General features: G+C 41.8%; 2 protein-coding genes across 3 annotated transcripts; both read left to right on the top strand.

The window, feature by feature from the left end:
- The first annotated feature begins 482 nt into the window (after positions 1–482).
- On the top strand, positions 483–3,403 carry ssr2 (signal sequence receptor, beta). The gene is made up of 6 exons (XM_076157240.1): positions 483–566; positions 1,325–1,482; positions 1,597–1,695; positions 2,148–2,256; positions 2,350–2,427; positions 3,025–3,403. The coding sequence occupies exons 2-6, from the start codon at positions 1,325–1,327 to the stop codon at positions 3,133–3,135; spliced, it is 555 nt and encodes a 184-aa protein (XP_076013355.1). The 5' UTR covers positions 483–566; the 3' UTR covers positions 3,136–3,403.
- A 6,965-nt stretch (positions 3,404–10,368) lies between these two features.
- septin7a (septin 7a) lies at positions 10,369–24,490 on the top strand. 2 transcript variants are annotated; one of them, XM_076157078.1, is made up of 13 exons: positions 10,369–10,465; positions 13,446–13,552; positions 17,691–17,791; positions 17,896–18,030; positions 18,873–18,990; positions 19,200–19,292; positions 19,544–19,640; positions 21,216–21,267; positions 21,407–21,532; positions 21,909–21,929; positions 22,886–23,021; positions 23,127–23,272; positions 23,465–24,490. In XM_076157078.1, the coding sequence occupies exons 1-13, from the start codon at positions 10,456–10,458 to the stop codon at positions 23,499–23,501; spliced, it is 1,179 nt and encodes a 392-aa protein (XP_076013193.1). In that variant the 5' UTR covers positions 10,369–10,455; the 3' UTR covers positions 23,502–24,490. The 2 variants fall into 2 exon arrangements, with proteins under 2 accessions (XP_076013193.1, XP_076013194.1); XM_076157079.1 differs by lacking the exon at positions 21,909–21,929.
- The last annotated feature ends 2,439 nt before the right edge of the window (positions 24,491–26,929 follow it).

Raw genomic sequence — 26,929 nt, 5'->3', positions numbered from 1 at the left:
TAAAAATGTTGGTTATCTCTCCTTGCGAATGAACCACTCAGATGATGACACTGGTTTGGAGCTCGCATGATGTGTCAGGATTTGAAACTTTAGTGAACTGTTCAGTTTCTGTGCCTTGGCTTGGCGTGTTGATGGACTGGTGAACTGCTCTTCAGAGTTTGCCCTTCCTCTCATTTAGTGATTGCGAGGATAAGCATGTATAGAGAATGAATGCCATCTAAAGAGCTGCATTGTTTACAGGAAGCAATCAACATAGATTTTATAAATACAATACAATACAATACAATACAATACAATACAATACAATACAACACAATACAATACAATACAGCACAATACAATACAATACAATACAATACAATATCAATATCAAATTGAAAACAAAGAAGCACAATCCCTTGCCACGTCAGGAAATGTAATACGTCCTCCCGGCCACCAGGGGCGCTGTGATAACCCGGCCTTAGGAGTCCTTCTCACGTACACGTCATGCGAACGCCGTTTAAAGCATCTGAGCATGCGCGTGTGAAACTCCTTCCACATCTGACAGACTAAAGGAAACGTCGAGTGTAAGCGATCTTCTCTTCTTTTGTTACAATTATTCTTCTGGTTAGATATGCTAATGCCGCCTGAGGTTGCGGTATTTGTCACATTTCCTCGATGTAAATGTAAATGTGAATGCTTCTTAGGCTGTATAGTGCGTTAGTGGGGCAGAGCCGGTCCTCAGGTACACGTAAGCGTCTGAAAAATCGCATCACTTATCAACACCGAGTCTGGACTTTGAAGTAAAACAAGCTGTTGTTTCTGTAATTAATCAAGTCTTTAAACTGGACAGAATCGACACAAGGCTCCTTCTGGTTCAGTTGAGTTTATTTCCTATTATTTATTTAGTTACTCGAGGTCGTTCATTGACGACAGTTTGTTACGGCAAAGAACTCGAAGGCTATATGCACATTAGGGAATTTGTTTTTATAGCCGATTATAGCAAAGTCCTGTAATAGAATAATATACAGATAATAACATTTACAGAATAACACTGTCATTTCTGGTTCTGAGGTCTCGTAGCACGTTATAAACATGGACATTATCAGTTTTTGGCACAATTTCAATTTATAGGTATGCTTAAATATGGTTTGCGGGTACATTCACTTTATATTGTAGGTATTGTATTGTAAAGGTCACATGAAGTTGTCTGTAGTGTGTGTGTGTGTGTTTGTGTGTGTGTGTGTGTGTGTGTGTGTTAGATGAACATGTTCCTGGGTAAGACATGATAATCCTTAAATTCATCTCCACTGTACTTATTCAACTTGTGTCCTGCCTTTTCCAGATGAAGATGCTGTACTTCTTAGTGGTGATGACTTTGCTGGGGCTGGGCTCAGGAGAGGAGGGAGCCCGTTTGCTGGCCTCCAAGTCATTACTTAACCGCTACGCTGTGGAGGGCAGAGACCTCACCCTACAGTACAACATCTACAATGTGGGCTCCAGGTCAGGACTATGACATCCTTTTTTTGAAGATAGTTGTCAGATAGAAAATATGATAAAAAGTGGTCCTTTCTTCATAGCATATTGAACTTGTCTGTCCTCTGTCCGTCTCTACAGTGCTGCCTTGGAGGTCGAGCTGTCGGATGATTCTTTCCCCCCTGAAGATTTTGGCATTGTCTCAGGAATGTTGAATGTCAAATGGGACAGGATCGCACCGTATCCTTAAAACATCAATGCTTTATACACAAACAAGAACAACAAGAAACGCATAAAAAATAATTGGTGTTTTCTGCGGCACCCAACCTGAAAGGAAATCCACATAAAACAAAACGACAACAAAAAGTTATTCACTCAGTCACTCACCAGGATCAGCACAATCAGAGCACACACATTTACGTACACATACACAACTGATAAGATGATCATTGCGTCTGGTAGGGCAAAAGTTACAACTGACAACAAGAACACTCTTCTGAGTAGAAAGGTATTATTTTATTTGTTTAGCTGGGCAGGTTTTAGATTGCCGCCAGGTCCTAAATGGAGCAGAAGGTGTGTTAATTCTTGTTTATTCAATTAATGGAGCTAAGCCAATTCTTGTTTTCTCAGGAGAATTATTTGTCACTTCATGTCACCCCAATATGGTTTCACCTTAACCCTTCAACTCTTAGTGCCAGCAACGTCTCTCACACAGTGGTACTGCGCCCCCTGAAGGCAGGTTACTTCAACTTTACCTCTGCGTCTGTCAGCTACCTCACTCAGGAAGGAGGCCAGGTTGTGGTAAGGGGCATTTCCTTCATCCTTGTCCACCTAACACAGCAGCTGAGGTGCGTGTGTGTGTAGTTATGTGATCTGGTGCTTCTTCCCCTGCAGACGGGCTACACCAGCGCTCCAGGCCAGGGAGGCATCCTGGCTCAGAGGGAGTTTGACCGCCGCTTTTCTCCACACTATGTAAGTGTTGTCCTCAAGAGTGCCTTCCAAAGTGGGCTGAGCCCGTGTTCAAGTCAGTGATGTTCAGTGGAAGCACCGTGCAACTGTCTTAAAACAGACATTCAAGCTTTAATGGTGCCAGCAAAGTTTATTATCCAACAGCATGGTACCATAACCAGAATTTATAATATAATTAAAGTGGTTTCTTTCTCTATGGGTCAGTATATTATTAGAACATTTTTTGTCTTTTTTCATGCTTGTAACTGCAAGTGAATACCTTAGTGGTGGGTAAAGTGTGGCAGAGACCGCAGCAGGGTCAAAGGTCACAAGTATGATGTAGTTCTCAGGCGATAGCGCTGAACTTCCTCACATACTGTACATTATTCTCTCAGCTCCACACGAGCTGCTTCCTGGCTCTCTCTTTACATCATATGATGGGAAAATACCCAAAAATGTGAGCTTGCTTAATAAAATCTGTCTTTTGATCGAAGCACTGGAAATCTAAGTGGAACAAAGATTAGCTGGATCTTGAATAGTAGATGTGTGGGCCTCTAGCGTAATAGATTTACGTCAGCATGTCTCGTGGCTCACTTCCTTTCCCATGTTCTCCTTTTCTAGCTGGACTGGGCGGCATTTGGCGTTATGACTCTGCCTTCCATCGGCATTCCACTGCTCCTCTGGTACTCCAGCAAGAGGAAGTACGACTCACCAAAGGCCAAAAAGAACTGAAGCCTCACCGGGTTAAAGCTGAAGGGATGGGGTGGATGGGGTTAAAGGGGTCAGTGATGGGGCCGCAGAATACCTAAATAGCTTAATAACCCACATTGGGGTGAAAGATGCGTCACAGGTGTGAATTGTGTTGAACGGAGTAAGAAAAGGAGTTAGCCTAAAGGAATCTTGATGTGAATGAACATGAGTGATATGAAAAGCTTCATTGTGTCGTTTCATGATTAATGGATTCTAAATAAATAAATAAAACATGACAGGTTTTTATAAAGCTGTGTCTGACTTACTTTTTTGGTGAACTTAAAGGTTCCTTTTTCGTCACTCTTGTACAATCCCTGAGTTTATACACACTCATGCAGTCCAGGGTCATAACAGCTTTTGGAATGTGCTTTGCATGATAGAGATGCAACAAAAATGATCACAATGTATTTGTTACAGTGCCTTTTTATTTAATTATTTGCTGTACTGATCATATTAAAACCTCATCCTGTATCTAAGATATGAAGGTATTTCTCACACACACATTTGAAAACAAGACAAGGAACATTTTAAACGATGCTTGCATGCTTCCTACTCTTTTCACTCTCCCCGATCCGCTTCTAAACCTCTTTAATATTCACCAACCATGCCAAGTTGAACTACAAAGTCCTCACTGATCATGGATTCATACATTATATTTGATTTTATCTGTGATCCCCACAACTGGTTTCACTTTTAACAGCATCTAGGAAGACCATGGACGCCACCCTGTCTGACTGTTCTCCGATCTGGTCTCCGGAGAAGGTCCTGGTAGCCTCTTCTAAGTCAGTATGAGGCAGAGATGCAGGAGGTGTCGGGAGCCAGGACCAACGGAAATGGAGGAGGCAGAGATGATAGAGGTGTCCATGCTTGCACAAATAAAGGACATGTGTAGCTGTACGTGTCTAGCATGCATGTATCAAGGCAACTGGTCAAGGCAGATGGCCGTCCACCTTCAGCCTGGTTCTGCCTGAGGTTTCTTCCTGTTAAAGGGGAGTTTTTCCTTGCCGCTGTTGCCAAGTGCTTGCTCATGGGGAAATGTTGGGCTTCTTTAAATACTCTGTATATAAAGTGCCTTGAGATAACATTTATTATGATTTGGCGCTATATAAATAAAGTTGAATTGAATTGAATTGAATGTATGCATGCATGCTTTCATTCTATAATCGTATAGGATATTATACACACATTTTTGACCTACCATTTGTCATTAGTCAGCTTGCCTGGTGATCTTTGGCCTACACAGGGAAGGAAAGAGGCTAGTTTGTGCACCGAACAACATATTGGCAAAAACAAGGCATTTTCTCAAAGTTTCAAGTCTTTTCATTTGATGGCTTCGTCAGCTTCACTTAACACCCTTTGCAGAGACCTCCAATAGCACCGCTGAATAAAGAAACGTTTTTAAATCTTGACTCATATTCTTGAGGAGTGAAGAAGGGTACAGATGTGATCTCCATTCTTCCCGGCCTCTGGCTTCAATCACCCTCTCCCTCGCTTCAACGCTGAGTAAAATACATTTGTTTGATGGCCTGATACAACAATCCACTTCGAAACATTATATTTCTAGACCCTATACGTAGTGCTGAGCCAATGTGACACATCAAGTGTATCAGGAAATCCAGACAGGTCAAGATCTGAACAATTGACAAAACAGCTTCCAGTCTTTTACACAGAGTACCCACTCCGTGTTTCGTCATCCACAAAACCTACACTTGCACGAGTACCTGCAAATACGGTAAATACAGTTTTTACAGGATGATGTCAAACAGCAATGTAGGCTAGTACAATTTGCATCATAGGTTGTGGTAAAGAGAAGGAGAGAAGAGAGAAACAAAAAAAAATAAAGAGAGGACATCCCACCCCGAAAGCCATTCCAAGCCTGCAGTCACACAACCCCGCAGCCATACAACCCAGTCCTGGGATGTAAAATGAAAAAAATAAAAAGGAACTGTTCGGTGTTCTGGTAAGCAGTCACTGGTCTGGCATAGCCTGTAGATCTGTGAAGTAAGACAGAAACGGTTGCCATCTCTGATAGAACTTATCAGTGTGGCCCTTCATAGTGTACTTGATTTTCTCGAGTTTAAAAAAATACATTGTATCCTTCAGCCATTGCGAAATAGAGGGAGGGGTGAGTGATTTCCAATGCAGAAGCAGGCGGCGTTGTTGTGAACAGCAATATGGCGTGTGAAGGAGGATATGAGGTTAGCTGGTGTAAGAGAAGAGGATGCAGAGGATAGGGGTGAATGGAGACAGATGACTTGCTGTGGCGACCCCTGAAAGGAGCAGCCGCAAAGAAAAGAAGAAGAAGAAGAAGCTTTCTTTCTTTCTTTCTTTCTTTCTTTCTTTCTTAGTTAAACCACCAGAGAAACCGTGTTCTGTCTGTACCCTCTAATCACCGTTAGATGGCAGTGCTGACTCTTATTTTCTATATTTGCTCGCTGTATCCCTCGCTCTCCGTGTGTATGTTAAGGTAGTGTGAAGTTCGACGGATTTAACTTATTTCGGTATTTATTTATAACTTATTTCAGTATTGAGTTAGTTGGCGCTCTTATTTTTATTATTATCATCATAATTTAAAAGTTAATTTATTTGGCTGATTTGTTGAAATCTCGCGATGTGTCGCAGCTGGTATTCTGAAAGGACAACGTACGCATTTTCTGTGACGTTGTTGCGTAAATCACACTGTGTACATTTATCATTACGTAAAATAATTTGCGTAGTTAGCTAGAACCACGACTTCATAGTGAGATGGGTAGAGAGAGTTTGTGAGAGAGAATGTCGGGCGTTGAGAGATTGGTGAGTGCAGCAGACACGAACGACAGTAGAATGGGTGAGTTTCCTCATTATTTCACTCTATTCCTCTGTGTGTTTAGGTAAACCTTTGGACTTTTAAAAATTTTGTTGGGATAACACTTTATATGTTATCGAAACTAAATGTTTGAAAATGTGGTTAAGCAAGACCCCGCTCGAGAAAGGTAACGCTTTGTTAATGTTGGGCTAGTCCCGGTAGCTACATCAGGAAAATGTCATACCAAACTCCCGACAGGTAAATGTTTTCACAATATATTCGTCTTCCAGGTACACTTGAGTTGGCTCGATGTTAAAACTAACTTCAGAATGAGTTCACTCTACTCGCTTCTGTCTACGATGTGTTGTGTTGAAACGTTCAAACTGGGTTAGTGTTAGTTCATAGGTAAACAATACCACAAAATTTAAATTCCCCGGTGTTTTCGCGTAACTTTGTAATACCAGAGAAGCAGTAAAACAATTTGTCTAAGTAACACGTTTTGTAAGCAGGACTTTGAATGGCGTTTGGCCCGACTTTTTCTTGCTGCACGTCGTCTCATTTAATAATTTTGGCTCAGTCGCTTCAGTGGTTAGCTTGGCATTTCCTGTATTCATCGTCATGGGCGAGAAGCTGTGTTTGAGAGAAGCCCTCCTAAAACAACACAAGGAAGCTTTCACTGTTTTGAGCAAATGTTCAAGGCAATAAGTTATAATGTAACATTGCAACTTAAGCTTTTCGACATGGATTAAGTGATTCTTCAGTGTTTTCGGTGTCAGATTCTACCAAATCACACCACAAGTGGTATCAAACTGTTTTTGTGTGCGTAGTCTGAGGTGTCAGATTTGAGAAATGCAGCATCATATACTGGATACATCATAGAAAAAATGGGAAATGTATAGATTCACAGTCATAGTCACACCTGCTCTTGCATTCATTAGTGTCATACCTCATCCAAATCAGTCAAGTGTACAGATAAGATCTACATCCAGTATAAAGTTGCTCTGCATGATTGGTAATTTTAACGCTTCAGTCTGTCCTTTGTCAAGGAAGAATCTCGCCAGACAGGCTATGAATTCAACGACCTATCAGCAAAGCTCCATTCACACCATAAACCTTACAGAGGTTGTGGTCATAGCTTGATAACGGCATGTAGAGTGTGAATGACAGCTTACGTTGCTCGTCTCTTCTAGATGGCAACCTATGCTTGACTGAATTTCATTTTCTCCTCCTACATATTCAGATCAGGGCCACCAGCTTAGTTTGTAGTTCTACGCTCGTATCAGTCAAGCTGCAGATTTTATTATCGATGTAAGATTTACTTTCTGTTTGGACTCGAGTGCATTGAAACACTACAATTGCTTGTCCTGCTTGTCCCTAACATTGATAAGATGACACTAGATCTGTCTGTAAATGTTGTACAGTAGGTGGAGGAGTGCTAATAATTTAAAATTCACACAAGTTAACATTTCATTGAAGTTTCCTTCTCAAGGAAATGGTCCAGATAGTTTATGTAAACATTCCAACCCTCTTAAAAAGTCACTGCACTGAATGAGGGGAAAAATATGTTCGGTGTTATTTTTTCAGAAAATGTGAACGGAGCCAAACCTTATCAAGAAGAAGAATAACAGTCTGGGATGATGCACAACATGTCTGAGCCCTCCTAAGGTCGTGGGAAGGGCCTGGGCATTAGTATCCTCTCTGCTGTTTAATTCTGACTGGGTTCTTAGGGTCCTGGGCCTTTGCGCCGGCTCAACAAACCTCCCCGTAACTCCACTTTACTGGAGGCGGCCATTCTCACCACGTTTTTTCCTGTAGTTCAGCAAACAGCGACGCGCAATTTGCATTTTACGTCTGCTACTTCACTGCAGCATTGCTTCCTACAGTGATTTCATTTGTGGTTGTCACTGACGGAGAGGTTAAGTAGAAGACAAGCCACACATGGTGCTTTTGTTTTTGACAATGTGATCTCCTGACAGCATTTTAAGCATTTTAACTTAAGTGTTGCTTTAATTTATTGGAACATATTACCACCAGCTCCAGTAAATCAAGTGAAGTAATCATAAAAAAACAAAAGCCCCAACGCCTTCAATTTACACATCTCAGTCAGGAAATTGTGAAATCCCTTATTTGTGTACACACCTTACATGAATTTAAGGAGTGAACCTTCATTCTCGTTTCAGTGTGATGACGGTGCCAAACCGAATAGAACAGTGTGAGCAAACCATCTGGTTAGCTTGCCAAATTAAAACTGGTTTTATGGAAATTCACCTGATTCACCTGATTGACAAAGTGACGTAAATGGAGTTTGCTGCAGTTTCATAATAATAACAACACGCTGTCTACAGTAATACCTGCATGTGAAGGTGTGACTTAGACGTGGCAGCCTGGCCAGCACAGTGTACTTGATGCTTCTGCTGAGGAGACGAGCAAGATAACAAGGGCACAGCACAAATACTTAAGATGGACATTTGTGAGAGTACACAGTGTTTCACAGACATCATCTTGAATTCAGTATAGGCAGACATTAAGCCTTTCGTGAGTTCTACAGTGTCTTCAGGGGAATACGTGCCAAACTAATTTCAATTCATCACGGACATAGTAAGAAGTTATCGTCACACATGATCCTGTGGCTCTAGATGTCCAGGCAGCTCTTTCGGCTTTATTCAGGCATTCAAGAACTGAACCAGCTTCACTTACATACAGTTTAGGCGCAGCTGTGTCTGTGATGTAGCAACGCTTATGTATAACATCTCAGGGCTCCAGCGTATCTAGCACGTGCCAAAACTGCCATTCTCCACAACGCGGTAGGGCCGGATGTCTTTGCAGATGAAAGAAACTACTGCAATAGTGATTTTCTTTGTGTGCTCTCATCCCACTGGTAGTTTACTACTATGAATTGTGTCTGCGTTAAGTTGCATTTGATCTACAGGTTAAACCAGGAAAGCTTTTACCTGGGTATGGTAGGGAGCTGTAGGTTTGAGACAGAATTTCTTATTCTGGTTTTGCATAGTTGCTTAGTTAGTTAATACAAACTGTATTCGTCATGTCCAATTCCTGGCTGTCTTCATTTCTTTTTAAAACAGGAATGAGGCCACACATATGCATTAAGTGCTGAGGAAGTATGTAGAATTTCCTCTGCCATGTTGCAGATTGAAACTTAGTGGGCAGCGTCTACAAAGAGGAAATGGGGAAAAACCGTTTTGTACATAAAAACATTTAATTAAATATTGATACTATGGGTATCAGTATAACTTTGTAAAAAGTAGAATTCATATATTGGCACACCCCTCAGCGTCTTTGCTCTATTTGTCACAGGAAGGATGGGTTTCTGGCTGTGTTTGCGGCTGTTTTCACATAGTTTAAGGCTGCATGTGTGACTGCTCTGCACTTTGTCAACTGTCTCCAACAGAGGAAGCTGAGGGGGAATAATCTAGGAATGTGGGTCGTGTGTGTGTGTGTGTGTGTGTGTGTGTGTGTGTGTGTGTGTGTGTGTGTGTGTGTGTGTGTGTGTGTGTGTGTGTGTGTGTGTGTGTGTGTGTGTGTGTGTGTGTGTGTGTGTGTGTGTGTGTGTGTGTGTGTGTGTGTGTGTGTGTGTGTGTGTGTGTGTGTGTGTGTGTGTGTGTGTGTGTGGTGCGTGTTGTGTACCGAATGTAATTGTGTGTGTATTGTGTACTGAGCGTATTTACACGAGGGGTGTGGCGAGTGCAGGATGCATCATGTGAAGTGTTTAACTGCTGACAGCTGCCGTAAACACACAGTATCAATAAGTGCTCGGGGTTGCGCAGGCTTAACCCAGCTCACCCTTTATTATTGTAGTAATGTATGTTTATAACAGTGACTTCCACTCATCAAAGAAAGGACAAAGCAAGTCGTCAGTTTCAAGTGGCTAAGCTTGCTGCACGCAGAAATGAAGTCACACATCTGACGGAACCAGATGTGGATGATGATGATGTGGATGATGATGATGATGATGATGTGTGCCTCAGTGTTTCATTGCACCTAGCTCAATCTGAATCATTTTTTAATAATTCTCCTCTCTCCTCTCCTCGTATTCTGTTCCCTGCTTTTGTTCCTGTCTCTTTGGGTGTCACCTGCTTGGTCCACTGCTTCTCCATGTCACTTCTGGTCATCATGATATTCCGCGCATCCTCCAAACCAGCTGTAAGTACCAACTTCCATTAGTCTGCAGTCTAACTTATTTTTATGTTTTGCCACCTGTAATAATTAGGTAATTCAAATGCAGAGTGGTGGGACTGGGGCTAAAAACAAAAAATCCATGTTTTGATTTATTTATACTGGCTTTCTGTGTCCTAAATTGTGAGAATTTTAGGCCCCTGTCACTAGTAATCATACATGTTGCTACATTCTGACCTCATTTTTGCTTGTGTCCAGTTGAGTTAAACAATTTTGGTTTTGGTCCACAGCAACCGAAGAACCTGGAGGGCTACGTCGGTTTTGCAAATCTTCCAAACCAAGTTTATAGAAAATCTGTGAAGAGGGGCTTTGAGTTCACACTCATGGTTGTTGGTGAGTATTTCTTTTCCACTCCTTTTTTCTGTTTCTCAATAGTCTATATGTGCATTTGCGCTTACTAAAGCCATCGCTGTATGGCTTTACCGCACCGTGTTCATGTGTGCAGCGTTGAATTTCACACAAATACCATATTATACAATGTCAAACGTTTACCGAGGCCATTCAGCTGTGGTCACAGCCCCAACACCCCCATCCACCGCTGCTTGCGTGTGCCGGTGCTCACGCGTGCAACTTTTTTTCTGAATTGTGCGGCGGGAGTTTCCTGTCATTCCAGGCTCAGCAGTGGAGTTGAGCGGCTGACCTGTGTCACCCTTCTATTCTCTTGCCACAAAGGTCCAAAGGTATTTTGGCAGGAAGTCCCCCTGAATGCTTGGATGATGTAACTTCCTATTCCCCTGGAGACACGGCTTCCAGTGACCACCCAGCGTCAGAGCTCAGGTGTCTGCTTTTTAGACATTTGAATGGATACACACAGTATGCACTCTGAGGAAAGAGGCTTTCACATGCAGCATTTGCCTAAAATGGGAGGGTTTGTAAAGTGCTAAACACATTTACAGCAGCCCCACTGATTATTTATTGGGTGTTGTGTCATTTATAGAGCTGTATTCCAGAAACAGACATTTGTGAACTTGATCTGAATAGTATCTATTGAGGAGAGAGGAGACTATGTTATATTAGTGCTGTCTTTATTTAGTTTCTCTCTTTATTTCTCTCGCATTTCTCTCCATTTAAGCAGAAATAAGCTAAGTGTGACGGAAAGCAGCATATTCAACCACTACAGTAAAACACTGGCGCACCAAGAAGGAATATTTGTTTGAGAAAATGCTTTTATTTACTATTAGAAAATGTCCCAACCATGATGGGGAAACCCAGGAAGTTTGAAGTACGTTATGTTTGTATACATGTAACTGCAGTGGGGTGTGTTCCTGTTGAACAAGAGAAAGTGGGCCACTGCCATTTTGTTGGCCCAAAGTCAATATTTGTCAATGATTTACACTGGAATTGACTCTGATGTTGTCCATCGCAGGCATCGCTGTATAGATAGACTGACAGAAATCACAATTATGTTTCACAGGAGATTTGATATTAGAATGCATAAGGAAATTGTTGGCGTTATGAATAGTGTGTGTACTGTGTGTAACACCTTCGGTATGCTTTACACTTGTTAAACTTTTACTGCATTTTCCACCTTTTTGGAGGGAAAGCCCCACAGCCCACTTTTCACTCCACCTTAAGTTATTTGCTGATGTCTTAGGAAGCACTATCAAGCGAATGAACATAATATAGTTTCCGACGAGACAATAGCTTTTCCTTCACCAGCTTCTTTCTTTGCAAATGGAAAGTGCTTTTTGAATAAACGGCATGGTTTACACAGCTGCTGGAAATTTCCTTTAAAGGAAGTGTGCTGGCTGATGAGCAAGCCGACTAGGAAGAGCGACAGACCACAGAATTGGTTGGCCAGCTGAGATAAATAAGCGCACAGAACAAAAAGCGCAAGACGTGTAAAAATACGATGAATATAGATATAAAATCAGCTATAGTGCTGAAATTGGATTTGGTTTCATTTATAGCAGTGCTAGAAAGAAAAGGCTGGTTGTTTTGTTTTTTTAGTTTACAGCTGGAGCAGAACAGAGATCTTCTAGAAGTTTGTTCCTGGAGTTGTGGAGCAGAGACACTAAAGGCTGCCTCGTCCCGCTTTGTTCTGACTCCAACCAGATGACCTGAGAGCTCTGGAGGCTTCAAATAACAGAATCATGTCAGATGTATATTTTGGTCCTAAGCCATGCAGAGCTTTAAAACCAGTAAGACTGTTTTTAAAAATCAATCCTGTGACAGACATGTGAGTCAGAGCAGTGATCTGAGGTCTGGAGTGATGCGCTCTGCTTTCTCAGTCTCAGTCAGAACTCGAGCAGCAGCGTTCTGCATGAGCTGCAGCTGTCCCACGGCTTTTTTAGACAGGCATGTTAAGACGTACGCAACGTAGATTTTTCTGAAAGCGGGCTGGTTTTGTATTTGTCTTTATGCCGCTGTTAAAATGTTAAGGTCTGCATCTCAACACGCAGCGCAATAATGGCTGAAGCTACAGAAGAAAATGATCCCCAAATGAATGGATCAGCATTTTTCAAGTCCATGCTTATGTTCACAATATTCAAATGATGTATATTCCACATATCAGCTGAGTTTCAGAATGAGAAACTGCTACTTGTGGGACAAATCATCTACATACAACTACTCTTTCCTATACTGTCGATACGTTTTAGTCTTACTCAAAGTTTGTTTCCGTGCTTTTGGCCACTCTACCTTCCTCTTCATTCCTTAAGGAAAAGCATGCAAATTGTTGGTGTATTGAATGTAATGTCAGAGATCTGTTGGCGTAGCTGGGAGCTCAGATTTGAATTCCTTTTTTTCCATTTGTCACAGAATTTGGATTTGCTGTGGCCAGAAGAGAATACAAGAACATTTTAAAACCCTTTATGAACTAAGTGTCAATTGTCGGTGATAGTTAAAGACAAGTCAGTCAGGTGCGCGATCCAAATTTGAACTTCCTAATATGACCTAATGGCTGTAATGTATACCTTCATAGGAATGTGCAAAAACCAATGCGGAGACATTGCTGTGTGGTAGTTTAACGTCGTCCCTTCCTCCCCCTCTCTTCCCATGAATGTCTGAATAGATTCCTGAAATGCAGAAAGGAAAAGAATTTGGGAGGCAAGAACTTCCATTCTCTGTTTCTTCCTTCGTCGAGTGTCGAAGCTTTTTTAAAGGAGGTTAAAGGAAGCGATCTTGTGTCTTAAAATGCGTTGAATGCAAAGCATGTAAGGAATGCTTAAGAGCAAGACAGACATCTGACCTGATAAACATCTGGAGACTGTGTCATGTTGTGCCTCGGTCTCAAACACCGGCCAAGTATATTGTGAAATGTTTCTCTTGAATTCTTTCCCACCCACTAACGCTGCCTCTCTTTGTCTTGCAGGAGAATCTGGCCTGGGGAAGTCGACGCTGATCAACTCCCTCTTTCTGACAGACCTGTACTCCCCTGAATACCCAGGCCCATCCAACAGAATTAAAAAGACTGTACAGGTAATATTCTCGTTCTCCTCTATCCAACACATTTCTCTGTTAACCCCATAATGGGCCAAAGCCTTCACTCTGACACTGGACAGTCCCTCAGGCTGCTATAACACAGGTGCGCCCTAAACCTTCAGTGTCTGTGTCAGCCATCAGCTGAATACTTGCCGTGTGACATCGCGTTTTGTGAGGCTGCTCCTCCCAGCTATCGACACCCGTGTGTTTGCGTTCGACAATGAAACCGGTTCATCTGCTCGAACAAAGAAATATTTTTTTTGGCATATAGAAACTGGCCGGTGAAATTCTATTGTTGACATTTTGTCAAGTTCTACAATTGTTAAACTTCCGAACATTTTTTTTCTTCTAAATTTGAAATAAATGACAGCGTATGAAGTGATGTAACTAATGCTAGTAACTCATATTGAATATTTCACTGCAAAACCCTCCCAAATTCAGCATGGATATTGCCGAGATGTAACCTGATCGTAAAACTTATAAATCATACACGGAGCCAAAGCTCTTACGTGGTTAAAGTTAGTTAAAACTCTTCGTTAAGAAAGAAGAAAGAGCTCTTTCTCCCTGCAGACCAGTACTGCTTCCAATTGGTTTACCTGTCCATTACACCTCCTTAGCTCTTATTAAGTTTAAATGAGGTTTAGAGAGACAGAGGGCCAATGTGTGTGTGTGTGTGCATGCATATATGTCGGGAGGCAGTAGCTCAGTGGGTCAGCGGTTCGAGTCCCTGCCGAGGTGCCCCTGAGCAAGGCACCGAACCCTCAATTGCTCCCCCCTCTGTGATGGGCGGTAATGTAATGTAAGTCGCTTTGGATAAAAGCGTCTGCTAAATGATCGTAATATGTCACTCTATAGAATGTGTCTTGAAATGATTTGTCTGCCATCTGCAGAATGTTTTGGAGTGGAGAGCCGTCATCCTCAACTTTCACTGATTTGATAAACAATTTGGTTTTTACACCACATTTCTTCCAGCTGAGTGTTTCTCCAAAGTGTCTGCTGGGGTCATTTTTACCTAAATCTATTAACACTGTTGTTTTAGTTGTTGGTTGTCCTCGCTGTGATACAACTTCCCCTTTTAGCATTGTGTGTCTGAACAAAGAGGTTTCTTTGTAGAGAATGAAAAACTATCTTTTGTCAGTGCTTTGTGATTGTTTGTCTGACCACTTTGTCAAGCAACAGCAGCTAACAACTATGTTTACTTAGTTGTTGTCTGGAAGTTCACTCTTAAAAGATAAGAGAAAGATGTGAAGGAGACCCTTTTTTTTTTTATTGGAATCTTAGATTGCCTGTCCTCTACATATGGACAGACCTATAGATGCTCTGTCTCCCTGACCAGTTGATTGTCAGTTTTGTACAGTGTAATGGCACTGAGGTCTGTTATGATCCTAGGGAACATGGCTGAGACAGGGTGGTTCCTTTTCTCATGAGCTCACTGTCTGTGGTCAGCCTGTTTTGTTTAGAGGTATGTCTGTCTCATCTCAGTATGAAATGGAGAGAGAGAGAGAGAGAGAGAGAGCCGGCTCACATGATTCTTCACTACTTTGTCCACCCAGTACCACACACGCTAAAGATGAAGGTAAATGGGTAGGACATACTACAGAAGCATCTCTGTTTGTCTCATTCAGGGAGTGTGTTCACAGCATATTCTCATCTATCTTCGCTCATCTGTTCCACATTAACATTTCCAGCTCCGCAAGAATTAAAAGAATCTTGCTGATTGTTTAAAGTGGTTTGGCTCATACTGAATGAAAAGCTTTGAGCCTCCCACATGATGCTATGATAATAACAGGCCTCTGAAAACATGGCAGTTGTAGAGGATGCAACCTGTCAATGTGGGTGGAGGGTAGCTGCATATGTTGGGGGGGCGAAAAACAAGCGCCAACACAGCAGGATATGTCTTTGTTGTAGTTAAAAAAGTTTTCCAGTCGCATATATTACTTGCACATAGTAATCCAATTCAACTTTCTTAATTAGGTACAGGCACAGAACATTTAAAGAAACTTAATTCAAACTTAAGAAATGGAGACACACACACACACACACACACACACACACACACACACACACACACACACACACACACACACACACACACACACACCAACCTGTGAGACAAGAGAGCACAGGAAAGTCTGGGGAAGACGTAAAGTTATTGAAATGCAGTAATGATGCAATGACATGGATATGCAGCGATAGAGAGGGGAGGAGGAAGGAGAGAGGAGCTCAGTGAATCATGGGAAGTCCCCCAGTAGTCTAGGCCTATAAAGCAGCATAACAAGGGGGCCTGGCATGATCCTGATCTAAATTGAACTTGGCTAGAGTTTGTGACCTTGCTAGAAAGATGTGTTAACATAGAGAAATTGACTCGGGGCCCCCTCCCTGTCAACAGTCAGAGGTTTAGTAGACTGACATCTTTCAACTGCTGGCTAGCAAGGTTCCTTAAGGAGCAGGATTTGGGTATGTTGATCATTTGTCCTCTTTTTGGGGCTTGGATGGCCTCCACCCTACTCTCCCCTGTAGCCCATATTCTATTCAATAATATAGATATTGCTCTAAATTAACTGTTTAGCTTAGAGCAGCTAGGACACAGGCTGTGTGATAAGAGGATAATATGTGAATCTAAGGTTTGGTTTGTTTTTTTTAGTTGGAATAGTACCAACACTGAGCCACACATGTATAACTATTCACTATGAATGTTCTAGTACAGTCCATATGCATGTTAGTAACTAGATTTGGGTCCTACATGTTGTGGTCTGCTGTGAAAGCCTTTTGGGATCAATGATGCCGGCCAACAATTTCTACCAGGCAGTAAAGGAGAGCAAACCTGCATGGCAACAGGCCTAACCAGCCGGGTATGCGTACTGTAGGTTCTGTTATTTTATCTTGCAAACCAAAACTGGTCTTGCTTGCATTCCAGCACATAGTTTAGTGATTGATACAGGTTGCCTCTATATACAGTAGGTGCATCCATTGTCCTTTCAGCTAAGGCAGGGGTGGGGAACCTTTTTTTAAATCCAAGGTCCCAATGAACATGAAAACCCTAGAAAATCATGAAATTTGAAACGGTTGTCAAGTCATAGGAATGTTTTGGGAAATGCAGAAATCTTAAAGATGAAGTGAAGCTAGATCCTGAGATGCTGAGTTCTCTCAATCCACTTTCATATCGTCTTAGCAAACAAGCCAGTCACAGTTGTTGTAGGGGTTATCTAAACAACAACAACAACAAATGGGGCCAAAATAGCATCTAAACTCCAGCTCGTGGTCTTTCTCCTTGAGTGACTTCTCTGTGTGGGTTGAGGAGGTTTGCAGACTGCTGTGTTTTCAGATCCCGGCTGTTCTGTAACTGCGGTGGCCATATAAATGTGGCGTAGGGAGTGCGTGCCGTCCAGTCCCAGTGAATAGCCGTACCGCGGGCGTTCTGCGGGGCTGCTGAAGTGGGAGGTGACAGCTTAGTTTAGCTGAGGTTAAACTCAAATGTGGTCCTGCTCCTCTGAGAACCAAGCAGCTTTCTGGAAATATTGTACCTATGTGCGCACACACACACACACACACGCACACGCACACGCACACGCACACACACACACACACACACACACACACACACTCTTACAAATATGTTCTTAGTCTCTGATATCTGATAGCTTCAAGCTTCACCTGAAATGAACCGAAGCAAACCCAGGGCGTGTTTGTCAGTAATTTCCCTCGGGATAATAAACTTTCATCTTCTTATTATTCTTCTTATTGAATACAGTGCCAAGACCCCCCCCCCTTTTTTGACCTGGATGTTTCATTTATGTTTTTGTTCCCCCTGAGCCTGGGGTCTGGTTTCCCACATGTCAGAATGGACCGGGCTTTCAGGGGCAAATGTACAACTGTTTGATTGGATCAGACCAAATGTGATTTGTTTGGAATCCTCCAATTTGCCAAGACTTTCTGGGGTAATGTCAAAATTCTGGTGGTTACGCTGAGCAAAAACAAAATGTAACTATTATTCCATGTAACCCATTGGCTTCTATTCCTGTAAATGTTATATAAGCACAACTAACAACACTAAAAATGTTGGGATTGACTGTTGTAACAACTCTCTTTTGGGCTGTAAAAATACAGACTTGACTGGACTTGTGTGATGTTGCAGGTGGAACAGTCTAAGGTCCTGATAAAGGAAGGGGGAGTCCAACTTCTTCTCACCATTGTTGACACCCCGGGGTTCGGCGATGCAGTTGACAACAGTAACTGGTGAGTTCAGCCAACTTGACTAGTAGTGCAACGCGAGCCACAGTACAGTTTGTACGCAGAATCACCGCTCTTTACATTTCCACGACCGATGTGTCCGTCCTCAGCTGGCAGCCTGTCATCGACCACATCGACAGTAAGTTCGAGGATTACCTCAACGCAGAGTCTCGAGTCAACAGACGGCTGATGCCAGACAACAGAGTACACTGCTGCCTGTACTTCATCGCTCCCTCTGGACATGGGTATGTACCACACAGACTGAAATGTCCAGCTCATCAAAAGCCCTTCTTTTTAGAAATTCAAAGTCCAGTTAAAACCAAATTTTTGTTTTACAAGGAACTCTACATGGAACTCTTGGTCAATTTCCCTAATTGACTTTTTTGGACCACCGTACTGATCAATAATCAATTAGTTTTTGTCATAACTCTCTCGTTTAATTACTCACTGGCCAATAGTTAAGTAGTCCAAGCCCCAGACGTGCAGCTCTGCCTGTGGCCTCCCACCAGAACTGCCAGGGAGGAATAACATTAGTGTAATCTGTCCTGAGCTCACTGACCTGGAGACCCCTCTGCTCCCATTCCGTGTCTTGGCTCACGCCGCTGCCAAACGCTCACGCTCACGCTGTTTGCAAACACTGATCTAATTTGTGCTGCAGGAAATCACTGTTCAGCCTGTAAATATTGTCTTTATATTAACGTCTGATTGATCTGGTGTCTGGTCAGGTAATGCCCTTAGAAGTAGAATTTATAGTGTTGCAAGTACCTGTGATGACAAAGATTGTGGCATAAAAGTATAGATTTGCTTTTAATTTGTAGTGAAGAAAAAGTAAGTATATTCAAAAATCTTTATATTTCACTCTCTGGTTCTGTTAGACATACTCACACACTCGCTGTAGTGAAGTATTTTGACTGTACTCCTTTAAAACACTGCCCAAAACCCTTTCCAACCCAAATCTTCAGTTTACATTAGAGAGTAGTTATGAAGCCTGTCGACTCTGTGTGACAGAGGTTTACTGCTAAGCAACCAACTGAAACCAGAGCCACTCGCTTCAAAATCTTTATTTTTTTCTATCATCCTTATCCAGGCTGAAGCCCCTCGATATTGAATTTATGAAGCGGTTACATGAGAAAGTGAACATCATTCCGCTCATTGCCAAAGCCGACACGATGACGCCTGAGGAGTGTCAGCAGTTCAAGAAGCAGGTATGCCTCAGGTTTATGTTTTGCTGGTATATTGTCTGATGTTTTGCCGTTTTCCACCGCAACTGTCAGCAAAATCACCGAGTATGTTTACTGATTACTTGCCAACATTGTGAACTTATGACAAACTGTGTATTGATGTACAGATATTGTACGTTGCGTCAATTCAAACAATCTCTCCCCCTCTCATACTTCTCCGTTACTTCCTATAGATCATGAGAGAAATTCAGGAACACAAAATCAAAATCTATGATTTCCCAGAGACCGATGATGAAGAGGAGATGAGACTGGTCAAGAAAATCAAGGTTTGTAGTAAACAAATCTATAAATGTCCAAGTAAAGCTATTAATAATCTTTGTTCCACATAATTCTGTTAATATCGTCACTCTGTTTTCCTGATGCACTGTCTTGTGATTTATGACATGAGTACAGTGTGTGTGTGTGTGTGTGTGTGTGTGTGTGCGTGTACACTCTCACAGGCTGGGGTGTATTTTTAGCTATTATGGGTCTACCATGTAACAGTTGTGTCTCCCCATCCCCCCCCCCTCTCCTGTAGGATCGTTTACCCTTGGCTGTGGTCGGTAGTAACACCATTATCGAGGTCAACGGAAAACGAGTGCGTGGGAGGCAGTACCCCTGGGGTGTGGCTGAAGGTGAGAGGTTGAAGGTCAACACGTTAATATTGCTCAGCTAAATCGGATCTCTTGCATACATTTACACACGCACACACACACGCACACACACACACACACACACACACACACACACACACACACACACACACACACACACACACACACACACACACACACACATTTCAATGAAACTTGTGGAACAGCACTATCACAAAAATCAGATATCTGATCTTTGTATTCAAGGATAATAAACTATGAATTCTGTAAATGTTACCCAGAAAAGGCGTTTGGCCATTGTTCAAAAAAGGACAATAAGAGAATTTGACAAGCATGACAACGCATGACGGCAAGCAGTACAAACACAGCACACAGCTAAGCAGAGAGCACAGACTTTAGCTTTTAGTTGTTTTTTTTTACCTCTGATACCGGGTTATCTTTCTGCTTTGAAACATTTCTTCAGCAGCGGAAGTAACTGCAGGCTTTGGTGTGAGACAGGAAGTTGCAGTCACGTTATCATGATACCGCTTTAATAGTTGAGGTCACAGCAACGGTGTGAATGCAGCCGAGCTCATTCGCTGGATTGTTTTTACAGAAATAGTGGATTAGGATGACCTGCTAAGGTCATTCTTTCCTTATTCACACTGTGAAACTGATTTAGCGCGTGTATATCAAGTGTTTTTTTGTGTTTGTAGGCCAAAAAAGATAAGAAACCACAGTGTTTGACTGTTTCAGTAGAGGAAAATCAAATATTGACATGATCTATGTAACTGTTCTATAAAACAAAACATTGCCCGCCCTAGTGGACGGCTTGTGGAGTTGCTACTATGAAACTGGGTGAGCTGCCAACGATTGCTGCCCATGGGCAGTGCGTTCCCAAATACCAGAAATGTTTTTGGCTTCATGTCAGCACAAATATGGAATGAGGTAGGAGAGTGCAAGGGCAAGGCCGCTGTGAAGCTATGCAAGTCACTCCACCACAGCAGCCCAACACAAACCTCAAGGGACCGCAGCCGGGACTTACTGTGAGTGTGGGAGTGGAAAAAAAAGGCCACCTGCCACCTGCTGTCAGTTTGAGGAACTGCAGCCATCCAAAGACCTACTGAGCTAGGAAAAGGTGTTTAAATTAAGAAGTAAAACTTATCTTAAAGACGATTTATACAGGGCAGCAAGAAGAGTCCTTTCCCTGGGACACTCTTAGTTTTGTAAGCAAATAAAATAGTAAATAAACACTTTATGAAACTCAAAAATAAGCGACTATTTTTTTCTATAGTCTACGTAACAAACTCAAATTCTGTCATGGCTTAATTGGATTTAATTCTATTGGATTAGAACATATTTTACACTACACATATTTAAGAGCCCAGCAAATTGTATGGTTTGATTTGTTGAATCATGGAACAGAAACACTCACCACCCAGTGTTCTATTATTGATTTTAGGGACTTAAGTGACTATGTCAAATACATTTTTGTCACTTTTGTTGCTCCATTATTCTACGTGCTTTTTCAAGAAAGGAAAGCAGGGTCAGGGTTCAACGAAATATCGTATCTGTCGATCCATAGTATTCATACTAAATTTTGTTTTCTATTCACAGTGGAGAATGGAGATCACTGTGATTTTACGATCCTTCGGAACATGCTCATCAGGTAAACACTTCCGAGCCCAATGTCTGCGTAGAATTAATGTTTGGCATCTATAACATTTCCCAACTGGTCTACCAGTTATTCTACAGAATAAAGTCTACAGTTGAGGCTGATTTAAATAGTTCATGTATTTGTTTTGCAGGACCCACATGCAGGACCTGAAGGATGTAACAAACAACGTCCATTATGAAAACTACAGGAGCAGAAAACTAGCAGCAGTCACGTACAATGGAGTCGACAACAACAAAAACAAGGGGCAGCTAACCAAGTGAGTTTGTTGTTAGTATTACTGTACTGTAAGTGAAGTTGAGGCTGATTTATACTTCGCACATGGATGATGACAGGAAATGCGATGAGCAGACACCTGGTGCTTTGAGACATCGACATTTTATATTCAGTTCTCTAGAGACCCTAGCCTTTCTATACGTTTGACTGAAACCCCAGCACTAATCCCTGCTATCAGGCCACTAGTATCAACACATGACATGATTGACAGCTCTAACTGTATGGCGACACCATGTGACTCCCTGCTATAACACTTTTGATCCAAAGGCTGCCCGTCGGCGGGAATCACCTGCATCCTCTCACAAGCTAACGCATGGATTATAACTGCATGCTAAGTGTCTGTGTTTGTTTGTTTTTAGACCTGAGACGGTCGATGGCATGTAAGTGTTATTTTTTCAGTTCTTCACGAGCTCTCCAGAGATTGAATTTCTCTCTCCCACCATCTTTTCATTTTTCCTCCCATGTGATATTATCTGCCTCCTTATTACCTGCAGCCCCATGACATTTGTTTTGATCATAGCAAAAATGTCTTTTCAGATTGTCTTTTCATGTTTGCAAGTAGCGCTACAATCCTTCACTAACATATCTAATCTCTGCCCTTTTCTAAAGCTTATTAACACTGAGTTACTTACAGCTGACTTTGCACTTTCACCACACGTTCCCTCTTGACCACGTTCGGTGTCTTGACTGAGGTCGAGCCACTTGAACCACTTGCTATATGCAACTAATAACTAACATAATAACACTAATAACTAATAACTAACATAATCACTTATCAATTGTTCCTCAAACCAGGCTTGAAAGGGCAGAATGAGGAAATGATTGCGGTGGTGTTGGGTGTTGTCATTTAAATAGTGGACTTTGATGTTGTGCTTTTTTGGCTTGCTCTTGACTCCAATGTCAAATCCTCAACATGCCACTCATCACAATATCAAAGCCTTGAAGAAACACGGATGTTCTGCCCAGTATAGATCACTCTGCTGTGGTTTGAGGAACATATTGGACGACGCGCCCCGACCTGTATTCCACACCCAAACATTCTTCTTCTTTCTTCGTTTTGTCTATGGCTTTGTGTAAATTCAGGCTTCATAACCCTTCCCCCTCATATAGTAATCAAAGATGTAACACGGGCCCAAGCCTTTGTGTAGGAGATCAGCGAGTTGTGTACCTCTAGCCACACCTTTTATATACAAGGGCTCATTATCAACATGTCACAAACAGGACATTTTGACAGTGAGCCCTGGCATAGGACGACCCGGAGGTGTTTATACAGTGTGTGTGTGTTTATCTGTCGACACCATGTGCTGTGTGTATGAACATGTCGGTGTGTCACCAGGAGTCCTCTAGCCCAGATGGAAGAGGAGAGAAGGGACCACGTGGCCAAGATGAAGAAGATGGAACAGGAAATGGAACAAGTGTTTGAGATGAAGGTCAAAGAAAAACTCCAGAAACTTAGAGACTCTGAGGTCGAGGTATGGAAAACAAAAAAAGGAAATCGTAAATGATCCTACTATGCTTACTTTGTTTGTGTTTGTTCAATTACACTGCTGATCTATGATTCATATATACGCCCGCAGCTCCAAAGACGTCACGAACAAATGAAACGCAACCTGGAGGCCCAGCACAAAGAACTGGAGGAGAAGCGCCGCCACCATGAGGAAGAGAAGGCCCACTGGGAAAACCAGCAGAGGATTCTGGAGCAGCAGAAACTAGAAGCTTCCAGGTAAACCCTGCGCCGTGAACCAGTTCTCTTTAACTTTATTGACTTGTTTATGAGGAACAGGGGCGATTCGAGGTAACATTAGTAATGATGAACGCTCCTAACCCGGGTCTATACAGCAGCTTGAGGTTGTTCAGTCTGTTTGAACCAGTTTGGTTGTTTGACCGTCTGTGCTTTTTGTCTGTGGTGTTACAGGACCCTGGAAAAGAACAAAAAGAAGAAGATATTTTAATCATTTTGGAGGACTTCACGGTGTTACGGTGTCTAAATCTGTCAATCTACTAGCCTTTATTGTCAGAACACGTCAGTCGACTACATCCACTGTTTGACCATATTACTGTATGATAATAATAATAATAATAATAATAAAGTGAAAGCCAGGGAGCAGTGTACATGTAGCTCACTGTCGGGACCTGTCAAACACTCCACTATCTTTAAGTGTAACGTCCCGTCCTCCTCCTTAAAACAACTGATCTCTCGCAAACAACATTTACACAGAAAACACAACTTGTGCTACAAGACGACCAAAAAAAAGAGTTAGCTTGTTCTTCCTACCGCTTTGTGCTGCGTTCCTCGATGCCAAATCAACCAAAAACCTTTCACACACTGCACATTGGCAGTCTTAATAAGGCTGAAGTTCACCTCAGGCACTTGTTTGTTTTGTACCTTTTCAGATTTCCGGAGCAGGTTGTTTCCTATTGTACTATAAATTGTACGTATAATCATGGACAGCAATGTTTTTTCAATTTTTTGTGTAACGTGTTCTTACTTGTGTATTTTCTTTTTTCTACGTATTGGCCCCGGTTTTGAAATGTTGACTTTGTTGTATCATAGCCAGTGTTTTCTTATCCCCTCCTTTTTGGAAGCTCGTCATGAATTCCCCCCGACTTCACTCATGCTGAGTGTAAAATAGTAAGAAGAACTCAACGCTTATCCATTATTAAACCAGCACACCTTGATTTTTTGACATCCTGGTGCCGATTGTATATAAATGCTGTTTTCTAACGCAACGTAAGGGCAGATTCAGAGAGTTTGGCCTGTAGGACTCTGAACAGGAGCGGAGAGGCTTCCAGTCAAACGGCACTCAGCTGTACCGACACAGACTCCATCATCGTACCAGCTCTTCCTCACATCACACTCGGCCCTGATTGTGTACTACAGCTGTATTTTATGTTTGTTTTTAGTGTACAAAGTCACATAATAAAATTGTGATGGGGAAAACGCATCTTGTTGACATTATTGAGGAATTTATTATATCTATAAATGGGAAATGTTGGATTTTAAAGAGGGAGGGAGGAGGAGGAAGAGGAGGAATCTTTAAATTGCTGTTGCTCTGAACAAATGTTGCATGGTGGCTTTTGCCCCCCAGTAGGTGGCAGCACTACACCATCCTTCCATTTAAAGCACTTAACACATTTAGGGACTTTCTAGGTAAATTATCTGACTGTATGAACTTTGAACTTGGCTTGATTGTTGACTGTTGGCTTGTGTTTGCAACATATTGCCCCTCTCTGCCCTTCACCCATTGAAACCATCTGCATGTTGTCGCTACGCAAACACAACCCTGATTAGAGTTTTATCAGGACTGCAAGCTATATTGCTGTCGGTAACATAGTCTTTGGTTATCTGCAGGCTGTGCATTGATACAACCATCATTCACAGAAACTGTTAAGACTATACTCAAAATGCTACAGACAAAATGCCACACTATGCAGATTTACTCTAAATGTCAATTTCAACTCAAACGGAAGTGTGTGTCATTTATACTTATCCAGTTTCATGCTTTGCCTGCATTATTCAACCATGACCTCAGAACCATATAACAGTTTTCCATGGGTAGAAGCTTTTTGACACAGGGGAAGTTAGGTTTAAAGCGGAAAGGTCATAGTGTGTAAGAAACCCATGGTTTTAATTCCTTGTCAGTTGAAAGAGCTGCCCTTTTTTTCTGCATCTTTAAATTTGTTATCTGCCCAAAGATGTTTTTTTAAAAGAACTGGTTAAGGTACAATTATAGTTTTAATGGTAGGGCTCACATAGTATTTATAAAGAGACGCCAACCCTATGTTGTACATTCCTACTGTATATACATCTAGTATATAAAACTACATACACAAAGCCTAATTAATAACACGCTTTGCTCCACCAACACTAAAACGTGATCTTATTTGCTTTATTTAAAGGAATGTTGTCATTTTATCTCAGTTTCAGAAAGTACTACAGTAAAGAATAAAAACTACTTCATTAGATAATAAATCAATTGAACGTACAATAACAGCAATTGCAAGCTTAATTTGTTTTTAAAGCAAACTAAAGGGCAACCAAACCTCCTGAAAAAAATATGTCCACTCATGTCTTCTCTAATGACTTAAAGGTTGCATACACATGCATTTTCCAAACCAATACATACATTCCTACTTTTGTTTACCTGAAATAATTTTTAATTTCACTCAACCGAAAGAACCTAAAAGGGAAGTTAATAGTACACCTTTGCATTTCTACAACATTTCAAACTTAGTACAGCCTAAACATCCTCAACCACCACACAACCACAAGCTGCTTTCAAGGACAAACTAACTCACAACACGTAAAAGTTTAAATCAGGTTGCCCTTTTAAAAAAAGGAACTGATGAACGTGATCACTTCAAGTTCATTGATCTGCCAATGTCCCCAATTGAGGTAGTGATACTAGTATTGGCTCCATTTATTCATTTAACCATAAACTTCACATTCATTGTGGATAAATCCTGTTCAAAAACTGCCAGGCTGCAGCCACACACACACACACACACACCATCACGCCACAATCCACCCAGCCGAGTTGTGCTTTTTGCTGATTGGCCGGCTTCCCCAGTGTCACCCCAGTGAAGGAACCTTCAACCAGTTACAACAGTTTTCCCTAAAAGCCCCACAGCTCAGCCCATATGACAAGTTAGGAACTGTTCATACATGAGGCTGGAACATGAAGAATGATGATTCATTCAAGGTTGAGTCAAACATTATCGCCATAGTTTCGATCTCATAGATAGATCAGATATTAACGGTCAGGGGCGTATTAGTCCCATCACCTGCCTCTACTGACACCTTCAACATGGACAAAGAGGATTCATTCAGTAAGATAGTGTCCACTGCCTCAAGATCAACTTGTGAACTTTGTGTTTAAAATAAGTATTGCTCCTTAAAATAATTCTAAATCTGAAAAGCAGCCTAGTTTACTTCTTAATTCATCTGAAACTAGGACAGTCCCACAAATTGGCCAAATTTTTTTCCATTGTCCTTTTACCAATTTCATCTGAATAAACTAATTTCTTCTCCTTGCAGTTCTTAAACAAATGAACATGATCAGCCTTTGCTCATTCTTTACCCGTCAGTGTAAAGCTATATGTATGTAGTTGCAGTGCACTCATCAAAGGTACAGGACCAATTCCAATGTAGAGCTCACTAGATATGCCTTGTGGAAATGAACCCATGACATAAAAGGCAACACACTTCTTTCCCATATAGATGCTGTAGTGATCTTAACACAGCTGCATGCTCTGATTGGTGCTCTTTTTTGTTTGGTCCTGAGTGGAACCTTTCCACTTGTGTCACCTCCCCCTGGTCACCATTGATCGAAACATCGCAGGACTGGTTGAACTCTGGCCACAGGCCCCTCATAGGTGA

Source organism: Genypterus blacodes, unplaced genomic scaffold (assembly GCF_046128005.1).
Source record: "Genypterus blacodes isolate CSIRO-AG114 ecotype Tasmania unplaced genomic scaffold, CSIRO-AGI_Gbla_v1 ptg000072l_1, whole genome shotgun sequence".
NCBI classification, from domain to species: Eukaryota; Metazoa; Chordata; class Actinopteri; order Ophidiiformes; family Ophidiidae; genus Genypterus; species Genypterus blacodes.
This window is presented reverse-complemented; position numbering and strand designations above follow the sequence as displayed.